Below are 23,073 nucleotides of genomic sequence, written 5' to 3' on the forward strand. Positions count from 1 at the left end.
ATCTCTTCCCCAGTGAAATCCCATACCTCTGGTGCCACTGTCTCTCTCAAGTCCCAGGGAAGCTCGTCTACTGTCAAAGTAGGGTACAGCTCCACACATATTCTTGAGTTTGCAACTTTGAAATCTGCATCATCATCATTAGTCAATACCTCCACTCCCTGGGGGGTACAATATATAGTACAATTCAATTTGCACAACAGGTCTCTTCCTAGCAGACACACAGGGCTTGAATCGCAAACCACAAATTGGTGCTCATCGCTGTACTTCCCTATTTTCACCTGTACCGGTTCTGTCAATTGGCTGGTTATTCTCCTGTTTGCGACCCCTACCACCTGTATGGTCTCTCCAGACATAGGCAGGTCTGGAACTGCAGCTGATCTGATCGTGGATCTAGTGGCTCCTGTGTCCACCAGAAATGTCGTAGGGCACCCTGCTACTTCTGCTTCCACATAGGGTCCCCTCTGATCTACCTCTAAGGCTGCCCCAAGGGTGCAGTCTTCTCTTTCCACTCTCTGTCCAGTTAATGGGTCTACATAATAGCACTCTTCCCCTTCCACAAACAGGGGCATTTGTCTATAGGTCTTACCCATACTCCCTACTCGAGGAGGTTGCGGGAACTGGGCTCGGGGAGGAGCCCCCCCCCCTTTGAGCACCTTTCCTTGGTATGGCGTTACCCCTCTTGTAGGTGCGCTCTGGACCTCTTCCTCCTCTATCTCTTGCTCTCCTATCTCTACATTGTAGGGGCACTCGCGTTTCCAATGCCCCACCTCGTTGCACTGGTGGCACCTAGTCGTTTTCTTCAAGGTAGCTATGTCTATTCTGGGTCTAAAGGTGGAACTCTCCTCATTACCCTTGTTCTGACTATACTGCTTCTTTCCTCCTGTACCTGTCCCTTGCTGTTGTTGCTGTTGTCCCCCTTTCCCTGCTGCCTGCATCTGTACCACCATCAACTTTTCCTTTAGTTTCTTAGCCTTGGAATCTATCTCATCACAGCAGTACCTGGCATATCTCAGTATTTCATCTAGGGGTTTAGTTTGCCAACAAATCGAGTGTTGCTGAATCATTAAACTAATATCCGGTCTCAGTCCCAGGACGAACTTGGACACGAATTGCCCTATGTCTTTTGGATCCATTACATCCAAGCCGCTATACTGTTTAAACGCCTTCAGCAATCTCTCATAATATTCATGAACTGTCTCTTTGGGTTCCTGTCTCGTTCGGTCTATTCTGACCCAATCTATGTCTTGCATTGGCACTTTTTCTTTCAGCCAAGTCATCACTCTCTCGAATTTTGCCATCACAATTTCGGACGGCCCATTAGTCTTAGCATCTCTCTCTGGCTCCGTTGTGGGCCACTCAGCGCTAACCTTGCATGCTGTCCACAGATCTCCTGGTACTACAATGTCAAACAGCGTGTTCAGATCTATCCAAAGGACCTTTGAGATTTTTACAAACCTCTCGACTTGCTTGTACCACTCCACAGGGTTCTCTCGTAACTTGGGGAAAGAGGTGGTAAAAGCAGCTAAATCTCCCCTACTCCAAGGGACATGTACATAGTTCCCATTTGCAACTTCACGCAAAGGGTAAGCTTCTATTCCCTGCTGTCCTGGTGTCATACCAATCATGCTTCTCCTGCCGGTCCCTTTCTTGGACCACCTCTCTTCCCACTTATCTAGTGCCCTCCATGTCCTTATTCCAGCAATCAGTTCCCTTATGTGTGTTTTCAGCCCAATCGTTCTCCTCTCATCTAGGTCTCGATCTGTGTAATGCAGCCTGTGGTTACCCTGTAATGCTTTGGTTCTTGACAAGTCCACCATATATTTGCCTGCTAGTTCGACTAACTTCTCATGGACTGCTCTCGCTTTTCGAGTAATGTCCTTTGCCATATACAGTATTTCATCCTGTTCATACATTTCCATTCTTTCTAAAGGCAGGGTACCATCTACCATGTCATCCAGGTCTGACCTTAAACTGGAGACATCGAGTCTCTTGGCTTTTATCTCAGCTCGCAATATGTCTTTCGAAGGGGGCTCACTGGTCTCCCTACCATCCCAACTTCGAGCTCTACGTTTGGGCTCGGGAGAGTTAATGGGTGGTCTCCCTCGCTCCCATCTCTCCAGGTCCCATGCTCGGCCATCCGATCTAGGAAGGTGATGGAACACGGGCCTGTTACCCCCACTCTCTCTCTGCCCACTCTCATCTCCTTCTCTCCTCTCACCGCACATCTCTCTGTTATTTTCCCTCTGGTCGCTACTCTCCCTTTGCCTCGTATCGCTCAGTATCCGATACGATCCTTCCTGGTTCCCCATATTCCCTGGGCTGCGCTCATTGCCGTCATCACAGGGACTATGGTGCGACCTCTCGCAACTCCCATTCAGTTCTCTGGTGCCAGGCACACAGTGTGGACACTTAAAGCTGTTTCTGTACTCTTGCGCTCTCCTCTCTCCTTCACTGAGTATTGGGCGCGCCACCCCTTCACTCCCAGGGCCCCCGTTTTCCAGGTCTGTTCTACCTCCATTCCGGGCCCAATGGGTGACTCCCCTACTCCCTCTACAGTCCCACTCCGGGCTACTCTCCCCAGCCCCGCAGTGAGTCCGTGCTCTGCTGTCCTGACTTTCCCTTTCTGCTTCTGCAGCATTGATGCTCTTTTGAGCCTTCACTGCCTCATCCCACTGCTTCATGTACTCATTTAGCTCTTGAAAGGATTTTCGTCCAGATCCCCTCAGATCCATTGGCCATCTAGGGCCCCCAGGATCCCCTCCTGGGTCCCCTGCTGTGTGCATCGGTGTACTCCACTCTCTGGGTATCGGCATCTGACTTGGGGAATTAGTGGTATCGTTCCTCCTTGCCTCCTCTGCTCTTTCTCTGTCTTTCCGTTTCCGTTCTTCCCCTCTTGCTCTCTCTTGGTCATATATCGATATTATAGGACCTATGGTAACAGGTACCTGTAGTGCATCTGGTAATGGGTAGGATGTGGCGCTTTCCGTTTCCGGCGCTCTTTGTACCACAAACCTACCGACTACCTGTTGCACATGACTAGGCTGGGACAGCTCTTTCTTTGGCTCAGGATCCCACTCTGAACTGGGAAGCGGTCTATGCTCTCCTGCATTGCCCCCCTTTTCTCCTTCACTCTTCTCGACCTCCCCCCCTGCTCTATTATACGGGGGTGGCCTGTCTGTCAATAATCTGTTTATCAGGCTATCCTCTGTTTCGCTCTCCTCATCTTCTTCCAGGGGAGTTTTATTTACGGGCGCCTCTAACACTGGGTACAGTTTATTTATTTCCAAATTATGCACTCTCCATCTTTTAGCATCCGCATCCCACCTGGCATCCTGCACTGCCCTTACCGATCGTTTCACCCTTTCTTGTCGTCTGTTCATATTCTTTTCATGCGCTGCCCTAATCCATGCTTCAAGAGCTTCAAACTGGGTTGGTCTAGGCAAGGGTCTCTTTGAGGTCATGACTGATTTCAATCGATGTAACACCTCTAATCTGAACGTCCCGTACTTCGGGAACGTCAGTTCCTCATTTCCTTCCGTAATCTTACTCCACTCTGATATCCAGAGGATCGTATGCAACCCAACATTTACTGCCATGTAACGAGCTGGCGTACCCTCCGGCGGGGCTTCTTCCCCTTCATACGATCCCCGCTTCTCTTTTTTAAACACCGCTTTCAACCATTTAAAACACTTCATGATTATGCGCACAAAATCCAGCCTCGCTACTCTGTTTACTTCCTGATGACAATCCACCAATCCTGTCGCGGCTTTGCTAGCTTGGCCTATCGCAGCGCGGTCTTTCTCCGGTCGGCCAATCACGTCGCGACCCTGTCTGACGTGTTCGCTAGCTGGCCTATCACAGCGCGGTCTTTCTCCGGTCAGCCAATCACTGCGCGACACCACCTGACGTCACTTTTCTCCGCTTCGCAGCAGCACCCCTCCTTTCTCAACTCGTCTCCCGGTTATGCATGCGTCCCATTCATACACCGAAAAATGACTACTTCCGACCAAGCGGTCACTTCTCTCGACTGTACGTCCACAGTCTATCTGTAATTGTCAACACAACTGACGAGATGTCTATCGTCTCTCTGATAGGTTGCTTACACACACAGTAACTTCCGACCAGCGTCCGTTACTCACGCACTCACTCTTACGTTCCCCCTATCTCGGTCTCTCGGGTGATCAATGGTACCTCATGACCCCCTTCACACTAGTTGACAATTACTCTGGGTGTCCGATACACCCGAACCACTTAAGCTCTCCTTGAACTTAAGATTTCCACCGGTTGCGCGCGCTCACAACCTGTTCCACAGTCACTCTACAGACATTCAACTCCGCCAGACATTACAACATAGATACATTACAAAACACCGCAATCTAACACGCATAACCCTTTATACTCACTCTCGACCGATACTGCTGCTTTTTCTGTCTCACGTCATCCGGATCTTCTTCTGCGGGCTGTTCTTCCGATCATCGATTTCTAGGGGCCTTGGGGTAAGCTAACCTGGCCTAGGTCACCGTCCTCAAGAAGGCAACCATCCTCTGCTACCAACTGAAAGGGCGAGATTTTGATCGATACCTTATATCTATTGACCTAAACCTCGATCTGGTCGACTGAACCTTTGTTGCCTGTCTTGGAGGAAAACAGTACACCCATCTGCAAGTTAGTTCACCCAATAAAGGACTCTACTCCCAAAGACCACAGACAACTTCTAGCTTTCAAAAGTTTATTGTAAGGAAATGATAAGCTGCAAATACAGGCATCTCAGAATGAGATTCACGAGATACACAGGTCCAATTACATACATGTGCTCTCGAAAAGCCCTCAGACGAGCAACAGAAATCACTAACACAAGTTCTAAGAATAATAAAGCTATCAGCATAGACGCATATCTCTCCTTCATTTAGGTTGGAGGAAAACACACACAGGTTAGGCGTCCCTACCCTGTTCTAGATGGTATCCCTACTTAACCAAATCCCAACCTAACAAAGGTGTCAGCAGTGAATGACCCCCAAGGGAAGTCACCCACTCTATGTCTCTTGGTGAAAACCTATAGTTCTCCAGTCATGACCCCTCACTGCCTACCCATCCGCTCTCTAAAGGGTCCTCAGGTCTCTGCTCTAACTCCACCCAGGGGTGCTGTCCCTAATACAAAACAGTCAACAACATTTGAGACGCCCCTTGCGAAACGCCTCTCACGTGGTGTAGCTTCAGGCTTTTTCCATGATGCTTTGTATTGGGCCTCAGACGTTAGAGTTGACCTTGCTTCTCAGGCTCTTCTCCGGCCCGCTGATACCCCTTAAACATTCCAGAACCCTCCTCCATGTCTGGGCCGTCTACTGAACAGACCTCTATTCATTCATTTATAATTGGATCCCCCCTTTCCTGTTGCAGACAGATATCTGCCGCCAAGAACCCAACTCTCATATACTTCTAAAAAGAAAAAGGCTTGCAACATTTCTCAGCCCAGACATGTACGTGTAAATCAATGCTAAAACATTTCAGGCCTACAATATTTCTCATTATGATTATAGCATTCAACTTCTTCATTTAATTAAAGCATGTTAATACTCTTATTCTATTATTAAGTAAACATTTCTATAAATCATGGCCTATTTAATGCAATGACCAAAAATTGTAATACAATCTGTGTCGTGAAAAGAACCATCTTCCCTTTCCCTCCAGCTCTGGCCCTGAGGCCTACCACGTTCTGCTTTTAACCACATACCATCTTATGTTTTAGCAGCTTCACGACATGGATTCAAAATAATCACATCTAATAAAGTCATATAATGTCACACATTTCTGTATTAGTTCCACTTCTACTTAAATCTCTATATTAACTATACATTTTTGAATATATTTGCAGATACTATTAGCACTCATGGCATTTCTCTTCATGATTTGTGCTTACTACAGGTAAGTGTGATGTACTCATACATTTAAATCAGTTTGCGCTCTCTCAATTTCAAGGCCTCTTATAGAGCATTCGTTTTCAGAAATGGGACTAACAGTTTCTGAAATGCAGACATGACTTCATTGGTCAGCTCACATTAAAGTGTCACTGGTGTAACGAAAAGTGAGGGGGCCTCCCTGCACGGTACTTAGAGGGGCCCCCTCCGGGCTCAATCAAGAGCTCTCGTGCCAGAGTGCAGTGCCAAGGGGCCCCTTGGAGCTAGAGGCCCCCCCGCACCGCGGGGGATGCGGGGGCCTGTGTTACGCCCCTGTAAAGTGTAACTGAAGTATCACACAAACGACACTTGAATGGCACGCATAGGCACACTGCAATCCTGAGAATTGCACACCTGAACACCCTGGATGCCTAGCAGCTATGGCCCCACCTTGTTCTCTATTTCCACTGGTTCTTGCTTTTACTTGTCCAGTTGTCCAGTAAAAGTCCCTGTAAAAGTCCTGTTTACCTTCCCCTCCCTGGACTTCCACTACTACCTCAGCCACAGTGGTGGCTGTTGAGTTTCTATCCTTATGTTCCGGGTGTCAACCCTGTGACGTCTTTATCGGCCATACACAACTTGATGACACTTTCCCCTTCCTTGGGATTTTGTTGAAGTTACACCAGTGATTACATGACAAATGTCTAAATGCAAGAAGACTGAGAATGCAAACCCATAGCAATAGAACTCATGTGCAGTACCACAACCGGTTCTTCAGTATGGTGATGTAAGACGGCAGCCTTATAGCACCTATTGACTCTTGGCGCTAAATTGATGCACAGGTCCAACAATGTATTTTGTTCTGTCAATGGGGAACACTCAAGTGGGCAAAATAGGCCCTCATATACTTCACACTCTTCGTCTCTTTACTGAGAAGCAAAAGCAAGCTTTTTAACAAATAATTCATGGACGGATTTTAAAATTAATAGGAGCTATCTTCAAAAGTTGGAGACCCTAACGGGCTGGCATAAGCACTGCTGAGCGAACAGCAGGAATGCAGGCTCTTTTGCTTAAACCTTCATAATGATGCAATTTCACACTGCTGCTGTTTTACTTATTTTCCATCTAATTTACATACTTCATCCTACAAATATGTTTTTGTCTTGAGATAGTCCTTGTTGTCGTTTTCTCTACAGCTTTCTCCTAAATATCACACCCGTTTATTTATTCATGTATTACACTACTTTTGCACTTTACATGTTTAGTATCTTTTAATGAAGTATCTGCATGAATTTTATAAATGTTACTGATATGAGGCATTCGATTTAGAAGTGTATTTTTTATGCTTGAGAACATTCTTTCAGTAGACCCAGCGTGAAACCACGCTGGCCTTTTTTTATTAAATATGTTCTGAAAAAGAAGTGCATGTCTCGTTTAGTTAAAAGGGTTTATTAGGCTCTGAAGCGCTTGGAGGTCCGCTTCAAAAGTGTTTGCAAAATGCAAATTAAAGTTTTGCATTCATCTTTGATTATGTGTGTCAGGTAAGGGTAGCTAGTTGTTGCAGCTGCATCAAGCGTCGGTTGGCACTACCCTTTATGACCCCTGCTCTGCGAGGGTAATGGAAGCCTTGGGAGAAAGAGAAAGGAAAGAGTGTTCATAAGTTGTACTATTTGCAGTTCAGTAGGAAACCGCAATCTGTTGAGGAGTCTAAAGTGGGGCAAGGAATCTTCCTTGTGATGTCACTGGTGTCAAAGAGGGTGTGATGTCACTTCAATTTTCCGTACCATTTTTGCTGATTCAACGTCCATGTCCTTAACGTTGGTATATGTTCATTGGATTTAGAAGTCACTGTTTTGCATTATAGAGTGGCACATGTCGAAATAAGACTTGAACATGCTACACAACACTTTGGGACGATTGCGATGTGGTTAGGAAATCTTCCCGACCGAATGGTTTTGGAAATGGTTTCCTACCGACTCAGATCAGGAGAGTCCAACTGACCTAGTACGATGCATCCGGATGTTTCCAAATACGATGTGGTTGGACTCCTATTGACCTCAATAGGAGCCTATGTTCTTAACCGCATTGTAATCGAGCCCTCAGTTGGAAAGACACGTTCCCGATCCGCTTTTGAAGGAGCAAATGCAGTTAAGAGCCCTTCCTAACCACGTTGTAATCGGGCCCTAGGTGGGAATGCTTTCCTAACTGTGTCTTAATCGGACCCTTTCTGTCTGAGTCAAAGGGATTTTCCTGGACTAATATACATGTGCAAAAAACAAACTATATCATTACACACTAAAATCAACCTTTTGACACACAATGGCTGGAAAAGTGGATTTGTGCAGTACTCCGTTTCAACTGTGGAGGTTATTTTACATTGTATAGGCAGGCATTGTTTTATTGCATAGTTATTGCATATGATCTTGTGAATTACAGCAACGTGCTAATTAATGCCTTCCATTGTGTGATAGCAGCAGTTTGAGATCTGAGTGCATTCTAGTAACATTGTAAAGATGGTAGTTGTCTAATGTGTGCTTTGCAAAATTAAACACCTGCATAGATCTCTCATTATCCTGATAACGATTGATTCCACTTTACACATACACACACACACACACACACACACACAAATGTACAGCCTTTCCGTTACAATTAATTGTAACTGATTTGTAAGAAAGGTAGATTCTGGCAAAAACAACTATCATCACATACAATTCCATTATCATAAATAGAATATGCATACACCTCTGGAAATAATAATGAAATCAGGCATCCAAATATCTAAATCTGATGATTGTACTCACTAGAGCTAGCTATCCAACACCAGGTAACGTTTTTAATCCTCCTTCAAAGCAATGACAAACTTTAACTATATACATGTATAATATCCATGGGATTCAGATGTTGAATTGTAATTCCAACACATTTGTCTGATGAGTTTTTTACATAGATGTCATTAAATTATTCATTTTGTAAATTCTAGTCATATCACACATCCTGGTGGGAGTAAAGAAAATATTAATACATTGTGACTATTTGTTATCAATAGTAAAATCTTATGCTTTTAATTCATTATAAGAAAATATGACTGAATCCTATGTCAATTCTGTTGTTGATATTTCATGATCTATGGTGTATTTCAAGATTAACGGTAATACATTCTTGAGCATAACACATTTAGGGTAATTTCTGTATTTAAAATCTGAGATTTCTGTCTTCAGCTAACATCTACAGTGTTTGGACAGAAAATACCATATGTGTCATGCATGTCTATCAGCCTGTGTGTATCTCTCAAGTGTGTTGGGCATTTATATCAGTTTGATTGTATACAGACTCGGGGTGTGTGTCTGTGATTATGAGTACATGTGCCAGAAGACATGACTGTGTATCTTTCAGGAGTATGCAGAATTGTTTACAATATGTATGTGTGTTGAGAGTGTGCCTCACATGCAGTATGTATTTGAGTGTCATGGATTGTGACTGTCCTATGTTTTAGATATGTGAATTGTGAATGGTTTATGTATAATGGACATTATGAAGTGTGTTAGTTATGTGTATTATGTGAAGTGTTGAGTGTGTGTCTCATGTGGAGTATGTGTTCTAGAGATGTGAATTTAGTATATTGAGAGGGGTGTTCGCATATCTAATCTAAGTTCGTACATTTTCAAAATGTTCATATTTCATCACTGTTTGTAAACATATGAATAAAAGAGCTGTTTGTAAACTTCTGTTAATATATCGATAAGCTGACATGCAGATTTGGCAATGACCAAGTCAAGAAAAGGAAATGAATGATCAAAAGACTGCTGCACCATGACAATTTGCTAACCTTTCATTGCCACTGGATTTTATTTCTCGACTGTGCTGCAAAGTCAATAAAGTGAATCAAAGTTATTAAGGATCTATCATTTTGGTGTCTTGTTGAGTGAGGTACGACCCATATTTAGGGAAGTGCTTGAAGGTCTAGAGTTCATTAATGAAGTTCAAAATTCCTACAATTAAACTCCTGTTTAATATTTTAATTTCGGGAGGTCTCTTTGTGGACCCCACCCACACATGGACCAGGGCCAGAGTAGGCACATGCCCATTTATTTATTTTCCCAAAACGGTTCTCCATGCACCACATTGGTTACTTGTAGCCATGACCAACATTTCCTGTAAAGGCCTGCCAATTAGAGTAGCGATTCAAAATCCAGATTTGTAGTTCTACAATGGATGAATGGAGAAGACACTCCCTAATCCAATGGTGTGCCTTTATTAATAAATCCTCTATGCATTTGACAATCAATGTATGATCTGCAGATTCACGGTCCAGATATATCTCAAAATGTAACCTCTGCCTGCCCAGATAGAACATTTGTACAGGCTAATTTCTAGAAAGCTTTACATCAAACTAAGCAAAGGCACTTCTTTCAGTAAAGTTATACTTACACATGAAGCATGCTGAAATTCCATTCAGCAGTTTTTTCAGTATCGAGGAACAAAAATTGAATGGGATTTGAAATGTAAAATGTCACTTTTGGGACGCCAACTTTTTTTGGCCCTGCTTGACAGATTTGCTTGAAACAATCCAACAACAACTCAAAATGCATGAACGTATTTGTTTAACCAGACCATTGTAATTAGAAAACCAAGAATTGTCTTTTTAATGGAAAGTCTGACTTAACCTGACTACACAGTCACTCTCACCTCCTCTGTAGTACGAACACCTTGGGAATCTCCTTGGTCCTTCATTTGCCCATTCATGGTTACTTGTCAGTCAATGGTTCTGTAATGTGCCCCTAGCATATAGACCATGTTTATGAACTCACAACCCTTTTTAAGACATCATAATCCCACAAACGCACTTCACTTTCAAGAGGGCAACATCAGTATTTATTTCGTTCAACAGCAACAGGCATTCAGTTTAAGGCCTTACAGTTAATGAGCAAGTTGCTCTGCTAAATGATTCTTGACAACAGCATACTTCTGTGGCTTCTGACCAAGTGACCTCTAAGTGAAAGACAAAATAATGAAAGCACAGTGTTCAAATTACATCAGCTCTGTGTAAAACATCAACATATTCTTCGCTTTCAGGAAGCTGCTTACAGAGTTTATTGACTTTGATAAACTTAATTTATGCCTTCTTTCAAATTAACCGTGCGCTTTACCTCCTGCTTCTTACATGAACAAATGTCACACTAACCTTAAATACAAACACATTGACATGAATAAGCCATCAGCTCAATGTAAAAATACATTTAATAAAATGCTTATAATATCTTTCATTCTATGGGAAGTGCCATTCGACTTTGGCTCCCTACCTAGTGATACAAAATCCATTCATTTTCATCCCAATTCTGTTTTGTCCTCTATAGTGCTATATATTTTGGCATGTCAAAAACACTACATTTATGGTTTTCATATATCAAATGCTGTATGCACATTTTAAATGCATAGTGAAAGTCCATGAACTGATTGTGAGGTCACAGTTCTCCTATAGACTTCGGCTTGCTGCCTCAGAGTATATTAACACAGTGACTTTCCAGGGGGTCCATGGATGTACACTATGTAGTGCAAGTGAATTAGTTTTGAGGGTAGGATCTGTTCTTCTGTTAACCTCTCTCCGAGAATAGGAAATTCCCCTTTTCCTCTTTATATCCTTCCAGTTTTTTCTGCTAGAAGACATCCCCAAGAAGCCACACGACCAAAACCGTTCAGTCACAGGCAACCAGTTAAATTTCTTAGATCCACTGATCCAAATCAGATTCACAGATAATTAAGCACTAGTTAGGAACATATAATCTATTGTAGAACCAGAGTTTGATGGGGTTTTATTTTGGTTTTTGTTTGTACTATTTGATCTGGATTAATGGATATTTCATAAATGAACAGACTAAACACACAAGAGGTTAATCTTTCAATGCCCTTCAACACATCAAAAACAGCTGAACGAATTTTCAAATTGTGAAAATGGCCTATATGAGAAATGTTATAACGTAGCATTGAGATTGATTGTATTCTATTCAGACGTATGTGGTGTATCTGAGATCACATATTCCTGTAGGACTTGGATAGGCTACTCTTAGATCACCACTATAGTTCAATCCCATTCGACTAATATACATGAAATTTTAACTGAGTGGCAATCGAGTTTGATCTGTAACTTGTCAAAATATTCTTATGAGAATTTGAATTAGAAACTCAACTTTATATTTCAATGCCATTTTTCCCAAAATCCTAGATAATTAAGCTGATGTACTTTTGCGTTAGGAACTAGTGGCCTCAATTATAACAGCAGTGTCCATATTATACATTTGGTCATTTATATGTGTATAATCCCCTAAAATGTAACTTGATGCGAGGTTAGTATTATGATCCACAACCTACAACTTCTGAAATTCACCAGTTACTGTGAACTAAACAGCATACCTCTCACAGTGCACTGCCTCTTACTTCACAGGTTACAGATGATATCATATCATGCATAATCACTGAAATGACTGATTACATAACTTATCATATCTCCAATGAAATCAAAGTTTTCAATTACCCTGCCATCAGGGCTTGTTTGATACTTCCTTTGACTGTAACCAGGATGCTCTGGGCACACGGTCAAACCTGCACCTAGGCTCTGAGCTCTGTCCCATTTCTCTCTGAGCCTAAAAAGCATTGCCATATTGCCAAAGTGAATGACCTTAATTCATGCTCTTCTACCAGTTCCCAAGGACACAGAGAGAAGGGCAAAGAAGTAGTTCTGTCCCTTTGGAGTTTGAGCACATGGTGTGGCTTTGAGTTATATGATACGCCCAGACTGCTGAAACCTGATCCCTTTTCCCATGCTGATTGTGATATCATTTATCAGGCCGAATTTTCAGGAGTCTGTTTTATAGGGCTCTCCAAAGGAGCAAAAGTCCAGAGTCGCTAATAGTAAGCAGTCAGGGTACACAGACGGTGTTGGAAAGTGGGGGTCACTTATGTGTATTTGACTCTGATTAGACGTGGAGGAGTAGCCTGTGGCTTAACTCCAGAAATGGTGTGTACGATGAACCAGGATAAAATACATTATAGTGAAACCTAATTATCCATAAGCATAAATGAACACACAAACGTTGAGTGTACACTTCTCCTTTAATAATAACACATATATTAAATATAGTTATAGTATAAGGAGAATTATATCTAACAGAAAGTACAAAACACAATACTAAGCAGTACAGCAATGTCCCACAATATCATATAAAGAATCATAAATCTCCTTATGAAATTGACAATCTGAAAAGGGGGATAGAATTCAACAGAGCAGTTGAAAATACCATGCAGGTCTACCACAGGGGCCAGTGGTCAAATGGCATGCAGTGTTTACCAAGCGATCTTAACCCACTGGATATTACCACACATGCTTTACTCCTGAGGGCACGGTCTACAATTGTACCCTGTGGCCACAGGGCACACAGCGTGGTCTCTGGATAAAACCCGCACCCTACAAAATGACTTAGAGCTCTGATTATTTTTTACTTCGAAAAAAGCAAACTGTTTACTTTTTTTTACCCTTTTAGGCTGTTGCGTCCATCCTTTTTGATGCTGGTTGGACGAGGCAAATCAAAATGTCCACTTGATTCTTCCTTATCTTTTCCATCCACTCCTTCACCCTCCTCATTCAAGGCACCAAAGCACAATTTGTTTTTTTTTCTTATAAAAAACAGACTCGAACACGCTACTGTGAACTCCTGTTTTAAAAGATTCTGTGCTATATTGATGCAGTCTATTCCTTTGTAATTTATGTTGAGATGTTATATGCTTTAAATGACCAATCATTTCATCCACATAATTGTTTGAATACATTGTGTCCAAATCTATGGGGCAGCATATCACAAATATATAGAAAATCTAAAATGCCACTTTAATTGATGTGGGATACTTTCAAACGAAGGTGTTTCACTGTGATACAGTTTGTGAATAATATTTAACATAGAACTTTCAGACAAAGATAATATCTGAATACTGGGCAATGCATCATTCTCAGATTAAAAACTAAAATCATATCTGCTGCTGCATTAAAAGTGGGTTATTCTGGTCTCCAGTGCAAGATTAATGAGGCTGCATTGTGCATGAGTTGAGCCTGGATCCATCGGGCATATTAATGCCTTTGCCATTAAGGAGAATATATTTAACATTTAAATGCTGCATTGCATTTCTAAAGACAGTGGTCGCTTTAAATTCATAAAGCTTTCAATCTGAACTTCTTTTTGAATGTAGGTTGTACCAGGTGGTGTTCAATGCCCCCACCTGCGAAGGGAAGCGGCGAGAGACCCTCTACCTCATTGGAGACTCCTCTTCATCCGCAGAGTTCTTCGTCACCATTGCTGTCTTTGCTTTCCTCTACTCTCTGGCCGCCACTGTTGTTTACATTTTCTTCCAGAACAAGTACCGTGAAAACAACAGAGGTCCTCTAATTGTAAGTAATTTTTTCAATGACAGTTTATGATTTAACATACATGGACAATTCACTATGCCATAATATGGCCCATCTTTCCCATGTGTTACTCTCCTCTATGGTTGCAATGCACACAATATTGTACATGTGATGAGTTTCTGAATTGTGACATTAATAGCCCAGCATGAACGATGTATGAAAGCCTTTGGGATTATCCCTAGCCTTTTAATCAACTTATTTCAAAGGCATCCCTAAATAAACTGTACTTATTTTATTTTTAGCATCTAGAGATTCAGCTCTATAGCGTCAATTAATGAATCCCCAGACACCCTAAACTGACAGTGCTTCAAAGTAAGGCATATCATTACCTTCCTCATCCACATTCCTCTCCCCATTCCTTACTGTTTGCAATTTGAGACCACGCCTGGGTGAAGACACACATAACAAGTAACCGCCTATCTTTAACTTTCTGTCCATACTGAAAACATCCTATCCCTTTAACTACTACAGTGGAAATCTCCCACAATACATCTTGTTCTTTGTGTGCACTCGTTATAAGTGACACTCCTTTTCCAAAGTTCAATGCCTATGTTTTTTTAATTTGGATTTTTTCTTTTATTTTTTAGTGGTGCAAAAGGGTTCCACTTTTTTAAAATATTGTTCAGAACTTTTCAGGGAAAGTAGGGAGTGGTGCTGGGTTCTACTTAAACATTTCCCTTGAAAGGGTTTTCGGTATGCAGACTGTTGGCGGTAACTAGAGTCCCCTGTGCCAGTGATGCTTTGACCAATGTTCCTTTAGTGACTGCATAACAATTGGCCATGGTGTCGCGCCTTGTTAGCAACAGTGTGGAGGCTTGCTGAAGGCAGCTTTTTTTTGGAATATTCATACTGAAGCCTCCACCATGCTCTGCTGTTGACCTCACAGTTTGCATCACTCATGACGTGCTCAATGACATCATTGATGACATCACTGATAACATCTCACATTACATCATTGATGACAACAGTGGGCATAGAGGTGGCACAAGTTCTAGTTATCTCAGTAAATTATAACAGGTACAGTGCAGTGGCTTTTTAAGTGTAAAATGGTAAGTTTTAAATTACATTTTCACCTAACCATAATGTTACTACTATATATATAAATATATATATATAGTGGTTGCCACTGTGTAGTTTATGTAAGTCAGAATCTCCATATGAAGAACATTTACGGTTTTGCTAATAACTTTGGCTCTGTTTGTCAAATCTTCTCAAAACGTTCTAAAACAAAATTCATCCACCTCAGCTCCTTCCTAGAAAGTTTTGATGTAATCCGTCAAGCTGGGGCTGAGAAAAAGGAGAGTTCACAAACACATTTTTCCCCATGTCATTTTCATAGGGAATTTTTGGTACAAAAGGGGGTGGTGATGGACGGAGCATCTGAATCAATCAAATACTCACACCCAGTCAAAAGATCTGGGTTTAATCCATCCCCGTTCTTTAGCCCACTCTGCCACCCCAGTTCAGACATGGCTATATGCAAATCAGTCTGACCCTGTGCCTCATGGGAACAGTCCAGCCCGAACTGCCAAGCCATGCCTTCCCTGGACCGGAAACAAGCGTGTCTGGGTTTCAGACAACTCAAACTAGCAATGATTTAGAACATTTGCACACTTCAGAATCAGTATTTCTGTCTATGCCAACATAAGTGTCTCTTCACAAGTGACTGGGTAACTTTTGTTGGTGTAGCGGAAATGGCTGGATGATGTCGAAGATATTTGGTTAACCAGGTGATTTCCTTGGACTATACCACAGGATTTAAAACCAAGCCTGCAGAAAATATTTTTTTGTAACCCCATGGCCAAGGGATCTAAGCTAGAGACAAGCTCTTTTTCTGAGTGTGTCATCCCTTCTGGAGAAGAACACAATACTACAGTTTCCAGAACCAGAGAGATAAAACAGCTGGTGCTCACTGATCTTTTGGTATATAAATCCCCAGGAACTCTATTCCAAAAACTATACATTTCAAAATGACCACCATGCAACAGGTAATTCCTTGGGTAAGGGAAAATTACATTTTGGCATCAATAGGTCTCCAGGATGCCTACCTGAATGTGCCCAACAATGAGGTGCATCAGAGATTTCTTAGGTTCACTTCTGGGGGAGAATCAGAAGCAGTTTCAAATCCTTTTTGGGTTGAAGCCGTCAGCAGTAGTGTTCACCAAACTTTTCACTCATATACTTACAATTCTCAATGATAAAAAATGTTTAAGATTATCTGTATCTGGATGACATATTGATTGTTCATCAATCTCAGGTGACTCTGACCAAGAACATTTATGAGGTAGTGTGAACTCTCGGCAGATTTCTATTCCTCCATAATTACAAGAAGTCTCTGTTTCTTCCATCACAGAACCTTGTAAACTTGGAATGGAAGGCGCTGATATCAGTTTGGAAATCCCTTTGATACTTCCAGAAAGACCTTTAAGGTTCCAATGAGATAGACAGGATGGATGAATCATTAACAATGTCCTACTTGAACAGGTAGTTTGGCACAAGTTCCACTTAGGTGGTTTGCAGAATTGTATTCAGGGGTGGAAAGAAACTTATCATACAAGGGAGTGTAAACAATTTGACCAGGCCAGTGAATCAGCCCCACCCACCCAGGAGGAGGAATCGCCATCGTCCACAAATCCAGCCTCCACCTGAGCACACTCCCTGAAGAGTCCTCAGAACTGATGGAACACCTTCACTTCAAGATACTGGCCAGCCCCACCGCCGCCCTCCGAGGACCCTCATCTACCGACCCACTGGACCCCGCGGACCCTTCGCCAACTCCATCACAGACATTATCTCCCCGCAGGCCATCGCATCCACCAACTACACCCTGCTGGGAGACCTCAACTTCCACCTTGACAATCAACTGGACCCCAAAACCTTATGCCTCCTGGACAACCTCCACAATATTGACTCCGCCAGATCGTGACCGAGCCCACGCACTCAGCAGGACACACCCTCGACCCCCTCTTCACTACAGGAAACTCCATCACCTTCAGCCACACCACCGAACTCCCTTGGACCGACCATCGTTGCGTCCACTTCATCTTCAGAACACCCACCATCCACAGACACCATCACCTGCTTCCACAAAGAAACTGGACCAAAATTACCGACGACCAGCTCACCTCCTCACTCAACAACTCCACCTCAACCATCGCGGAAAACGACGACCCCAACACCGCAGCCCGAACCCTGCATAGATGGATCTCGGATGGCACCAACACCATAGCCCCCCTCAAGAAAAACAACAATACCCATGCCAAGAAAGCCAGATGGTTTACCACCGAACTTCGAGAATCCAGGCGCACATGCCGCCGCCTCGAAAAGGCCTGGAGAAACACCAAATCCACAGAAGCCCACAACAACTTCAGAGCCGCCACCAACATCCATCATCAACTCATCAGAGAAACGAGGAAAAAAGCGATTGAAGACAGAATCTCCACCCACGCACACAACAATAAGGAACTCTTCAGCATCATCAAGGAGTTCGCCCAACCCACCAGCGAGTCTACCGACATCCCTCCCTCACAAGACCTCTGCGACAAAATCAGCACCCTTTTCCACCGCAAAATCAAGAGCATCTACGACAACTTCGACGAAGACAACCAACACACTGAACCCTCACCAACCACCCCCGGCACCCGGAAACCAGCGATTGATGACTGGACAGCCCTCACCACCGAAGACACACTGAAGACAATGAAGTCAATCCACTCAGGGGCCCCCACGGACCCCTGCCCCCACCACATCTTCAACAGAGCCGCCGACACCATCGCACCCATGCTCCGCCACACCATCAACCGCTCCCTGGCGACTGCCTCGTTCCTCGACAACTGGAAACACGCCGAGGTGAACCCCCTCCTAAAGAAACCCTCAGCGGACCCCACCGACCTCAAAAACTACAGACCCATCTCCCTGCTCCCGTTCCCAGCGAAAGTCATCGAGAAAGCCATCAACAGCCAACTCGCCACATTCATTGAAGAACACAACATCCTCGACTCCTCCAGAAAAAACCACAGTACGGAAACCGCCCTCCTCGCCGCAACAGACGACATCCGCACCCTACTGGACAAAGGAGAAACAGTAGCCCTCATCCTTCTCGACCTATCAGCGGCGTTCGACACAGTCTCCCACCGCACCCTAATACGCAGACTCTATGACGCAGGAATCCAGGACAAGGCCCTCGACTGGATCTGCTCCTTCCTCTCCGGCAGGACGCAGCGGGTCAGACTCCCCCCTTTCCTCTCGGACCCCACACCTACCACCTGCGGAGTCCCCCAGGGCTCCTCCCTCAGCCCGATGCTCTTCAACGTCTACATGGCTCCACTTGCCCCCATCTTCAGAACCTACGGACTCAACATTGTGTCATACGCAGACGACACCCAGCTCATCCTCTCCCTATCCAACGAGCCCAACACCGCCAGACGCAACTTTCGAGAAGGCATGGAAGCCGTCGCCAAATGGATGAAAAACAGCTGCCTACAACTAAACACCAACAAAACAGAAGTACTCATCATGGGCCCAAACCCCGACGCCTGGAGCGACACCTGCTGGCCCACCGCCCTCGGAAACCCGCCAACCCCCACAGACCACGCACGCAACCTGGGAATCATCCTGGACTCCGAGCTCAAAATGGACCGCCAGATCAACTCTGTCTCATCTTCCTGCTTCCACACCCTCCGCCTCCTTCGTAAGACCTTCAAATGGATCCCCCTCGAACACCGAAAGACAGTCACTCACGCCCTGGTCACCAGCAGACTCGACTACGGCAATGCACTCTACGCCGGAATAAACAAAAACCTCATCCGCAAGCTACAGAACATCCAGAACGCCGCCGCAAGACTGGTCCTCAACCTGCCAAAACACTGCCACATCTCCCAGCACCTGTGCACACTCCACTGGCTCCCCGTCGAGGCGAGAATCACCTTTAAGATGCTTACCCACGCACACAAGGTCCTCCACGGCACCGGACCAGCATACCTGAACAGCCGACTCAAATTCCACCCACCCCAAAGGACCCTACGATCAGCCCAGCTCTCCTACACCGTGGTCCCCCGCACCAGAAAGACCAGATCGGGAGGCCGCTCCTTCTCCTTCCTCGCTGCCAAAGCATGGAACGCCCTTCCGCTACACCTCAGACAGACAACATCGCTCCCCATCTTCGCAAGAAACCTCAAAACCTGGCTCTTCGACAGACCCCCTCTTTGATGGAATGGAACCTGCACCACCCCCCCACCCCTAGCGCCTTGAGACCCTTACGGGTGAGTAGTCACGCTTTAACAAACCCCTGATTGATTGACTGACAGTTGAAACAATAGGTGGCTTAACCTTAGGACCATGGTCAATAAGACGCTTATACTATCACGTACAACAGGACTGGGTTACACTGGGATAAACTTCAGCTCTTCTGCGGAAATTAACTCCTTCACTCCACCATAGCACTGGGTAAAAGAGGTTCAATGTTTTTGTTTGTCATAAAGACCTTGCATGGATTAGGTTTCACCAGTTTCTCGCCTACCCAACTCCACCCAGATATTTGTATTTGTATTTATTAGTGTTTATGTAGCGCATCAATCATCCAGAGGGACATCACAGCGCTTAGGACGGGTTTTGATACAGTGCAAGTTGGTCAATTGAATCGGATCAGCATCTAGGAAACAGGGTGGTTTTTAGTTTTTTCCTGAACAGAAGGTAATCATCTGTCAGGCAAAGATATTGTTAGCCAAGAATCATAGTTCAATCAGTCAAAAAGTATGTGTATTGAGATCTTAGCATTTCAAACTAGCCTAAAATAGCTACATGTAGGTAAAAATCTGTACACCGTATAAAATCCTTCTGATTAAATATTTACATTTGGATATACAAATCACCTCATAAAATAACCTGAAAAACTAATTAATTGGGGCGTGGCTGGCAACCGAGCCAAGTTGATGAGTGTCGCATGAGATCTGTGCTCGGACATCTTCAATGGCCCACCAGAACATCATCAGCCCACGGAGGAGAAAGCAGATGGCGACTATCAAGCGGTGGCCCCTGGTGGTGCCACTGTAAGCAGCAGTGATTGTGTGGGCCGATATACTGCTGAGGCCTCAGTCTTGGTGATTGCAGGTGGTTTGGGTGGCCATCTTGGGTCCAGAGCTGCCTCGTAAATTCTACACCGAGGCCATGGTAGAGTGATGATGGAAGGCCACAAGGGTGGTGGTTCCACTCAACTTTGTTTGGGCTGCCAGTGCCTGCATCTAGTAGGACTAATGACATGGAAGAAATAAAATATGAAAACACGGTCCAACAGCTGAGAGCATCACATAGCTATACGTGGTGAAAGAGAAGTGCAGCCAAAAACTTGTGCTGATGAAAAGGAGGTGAAAAGTTTACGTGAGAACAGATTGAATTACCTTTAAGGTCATAGTTAAAGGAAAACCAGTGTTTAACAAACTTGACGGAATTTATGGCCTTAGCACACAGGCACACCAACAGGTCTGCTGTGTTTTCAATAGATTGAAACATGATTAGACAATAGGAGCAGGAGGTTGCATTAGCCAAGAACACTCAGAATCTCATGAGAGGTCTTAGGAGCACATTGAAAGAGCACACAAACAAATAAATATGCAATCAACCTAAATAAACATGCATTCAAAAGTTGAAGAATGCTCATATGCAACAATCTTTATGGTATTACTCTCTCTCAATGCTAAAAAGAATAATGTGATAGAGTTAATAGTGCTTTTCTCTTCAGGGTGTTGGAGACCCTCGGGCTGGGGCCACACATGTTAACATGGCTGGCAGCTAATTATCACTCTCCTCATGCCGGAGTCTTGGTGAATGGTGAAATCTGAAATGCTGGGCATGGTTCATTCTCTAGAAGTGTTCACCAAACTTACCATCTTGCTTCCCTTATGCTGGGCCGAGGGCAGAGACCTTAAATACTTAGGGGTCTTCACTACCCCACATTTCTGTTACCTTTATGCCGCCAATTATCTCCTGCTCTCTTTAGCACTATTAAAATGGACATCGTACTCTGGAAATCTCTGTACCTACCTGGTTGGGGAGATTGTCTCTTATATTAAACAGAATGTGTTCCCCTGCTTGCTCAATTTCTTTCAGGCGCTCCCATTTAAAGTACTGAAATGGGCTTGAAGGCGGTGGCATACTACTACAAACGGAGGGATGAAAGTCCGACCACCATCATAATGAGGCCCTACGTTCTGTGTGCCATTGACCCTCCAAACTAATCTAACACTGGACTCTAGGGGCATAATGGAGGCCCCCTCACCTACCTCAGCGGTGCGGGGTGCACCTAACCCTTAAGCCATGCCATTGCATGTCTGGAAGTATGCATGCAATGGCATGGAATAAGAAATATTTAAACACGTGTGAAACCACTCTGCTCTTCTGAGCAGAAGGGAACAGAAAAGTAACACTGTTTATTTAATACTGCTGGCAGACAGAGGCCCAGCAAAAGGTACCCAATGTCCCTAGGTCAATGGCCTGGTCATAATATAGGCCCCTGCAGTCTAGGGGGTCCCAACCCTTCAGGGGCCACTATTGAGCCCATAATTAATACATGTCTGTGTGATCAAGGAGACACCACGGTCCCTCATAACATTCTGCAGGGGACATGTCATTGTGTGTTATGCCACTGCTGAAGTCTACCACTGAGGTACTGTTAAACTAGAACCTATGTCTTTCTTGCACACAAGGCCTCATTAAAGAACTTGCTTTTCTGTACCTGTTAGAAAATAGATTGTTGGCAAATGTGTGAGCCCTGGTCAATAAGCAATCCCAATCCTAGTCAGGGTAAGGGTCACGCAAATCCCAAATTAACCTGTGATCAGTCTCTGGTACCTTGACACAGGCAGTCAGGCTTAAGAGGGAGGCAAGGTGTAAAGTATTTATGCAATACTTCAAAGAGAAAAACAGTGAAAACACCACACAAATAAGATCCCCCATCTGGTTTAGAAAGATTAATTATAATAACTAACACAAGCCAAAATGACAAGAATCCAATCAGGGAAACGGGAGACATTGAATGTTAACATTTTAGGATAAAATAGTGCATAAAAGCAAAAAGCGCCAACAAAGGGTATAGGGTCACGCCGGACCAGGACAAAGTCACAATTTCAGACCAACCATGATGGAATGCAGGCCAGCTACAGCAACCTGGTTAGGCCCACTAAACAAAGTAACTTTAATCCTGGTTGCAGAGTGTTGCGTTGATCCAAGGCGAGGAAGCATCTTGCAGTTAAAGCGATGCATCAGTTCCGAGATGTGGCGAAGCTTGTGGTGCGATGTCCTGTTGCGTTGTTGTTGAGGATCATGTCAACGAGGCTTGCAATCTGAAGGCCAGACTTAGAGGATGCTGTGCATAGCTGGGGCAATCCATCAGTATCCCTGAGCTGTGAAGCTGCGCTGCAGCGTTTTTTTCACTGTCATTGAGCTGCCCTTGACGAGAGATGCAAGGAATTGGGTGCAAACCTTCTGGGCAGAGCCCAATCCACGGAATAGCAGCGATGCATCGATTCTGCTTGAGGGTGCACTGCTCAGAAGGGAATTTGTGATGGTTCTGCTGCTAAGCACCTTAGACCCCCTTCCAAGGGTCCAGTACTGTGGTGGCACTTCTTGGCTGGCTAGACTCACAGATTACAGAGTCCAGGTGCTGGTGCAGTTTTGTTGGAAGCCTGCTATGGTCCTGAGTCTTCAGATCAGGAGGCCAGCTAACTAGCC

At 44.2% G+C, this 23,073-nt stretch overlaps 1 protein-coding gene across 2 annotated transcripts in view; it reads left to right on the forward strand.

Moving 5' to 3' along the window:
- SYNPR (synaptoporin) overlaps positions 1-23,073 on the forward strand; it is a 734,696-nt gene that overhangs the window by 689,213 nt on the left and 22,410 nt on the right. For both annotated transcript variants that reach the window (XM_078661539.1, XM_078661540.1), the window contains one exon: positions 14,133-14,331. In XM_078661539.1, the coding sequence (XP_078517665.1) occupies positions 14,133-14,331 (199 nt within the window). The remainder of the gene's footprint in view (positions 1-14,132; positions 14,332-23,073) is intronic.

The sequence above is a fragment of the Lissotriton helveticus genome, chromosome 9 (assembly GCF_964261635.1).
Source record: "Lissotriton helveticus chromosome 9, aLisHel1.1, whole genome shotgun sequence".
In the NCBI taxonomy this organism is placed as follows: domain Eukaryota; kingdom Metazoa; phylum Chordata; class Amphibia; order Caudata; family Salamandridae; genus Lissotriton; species Lissotriton helveticus.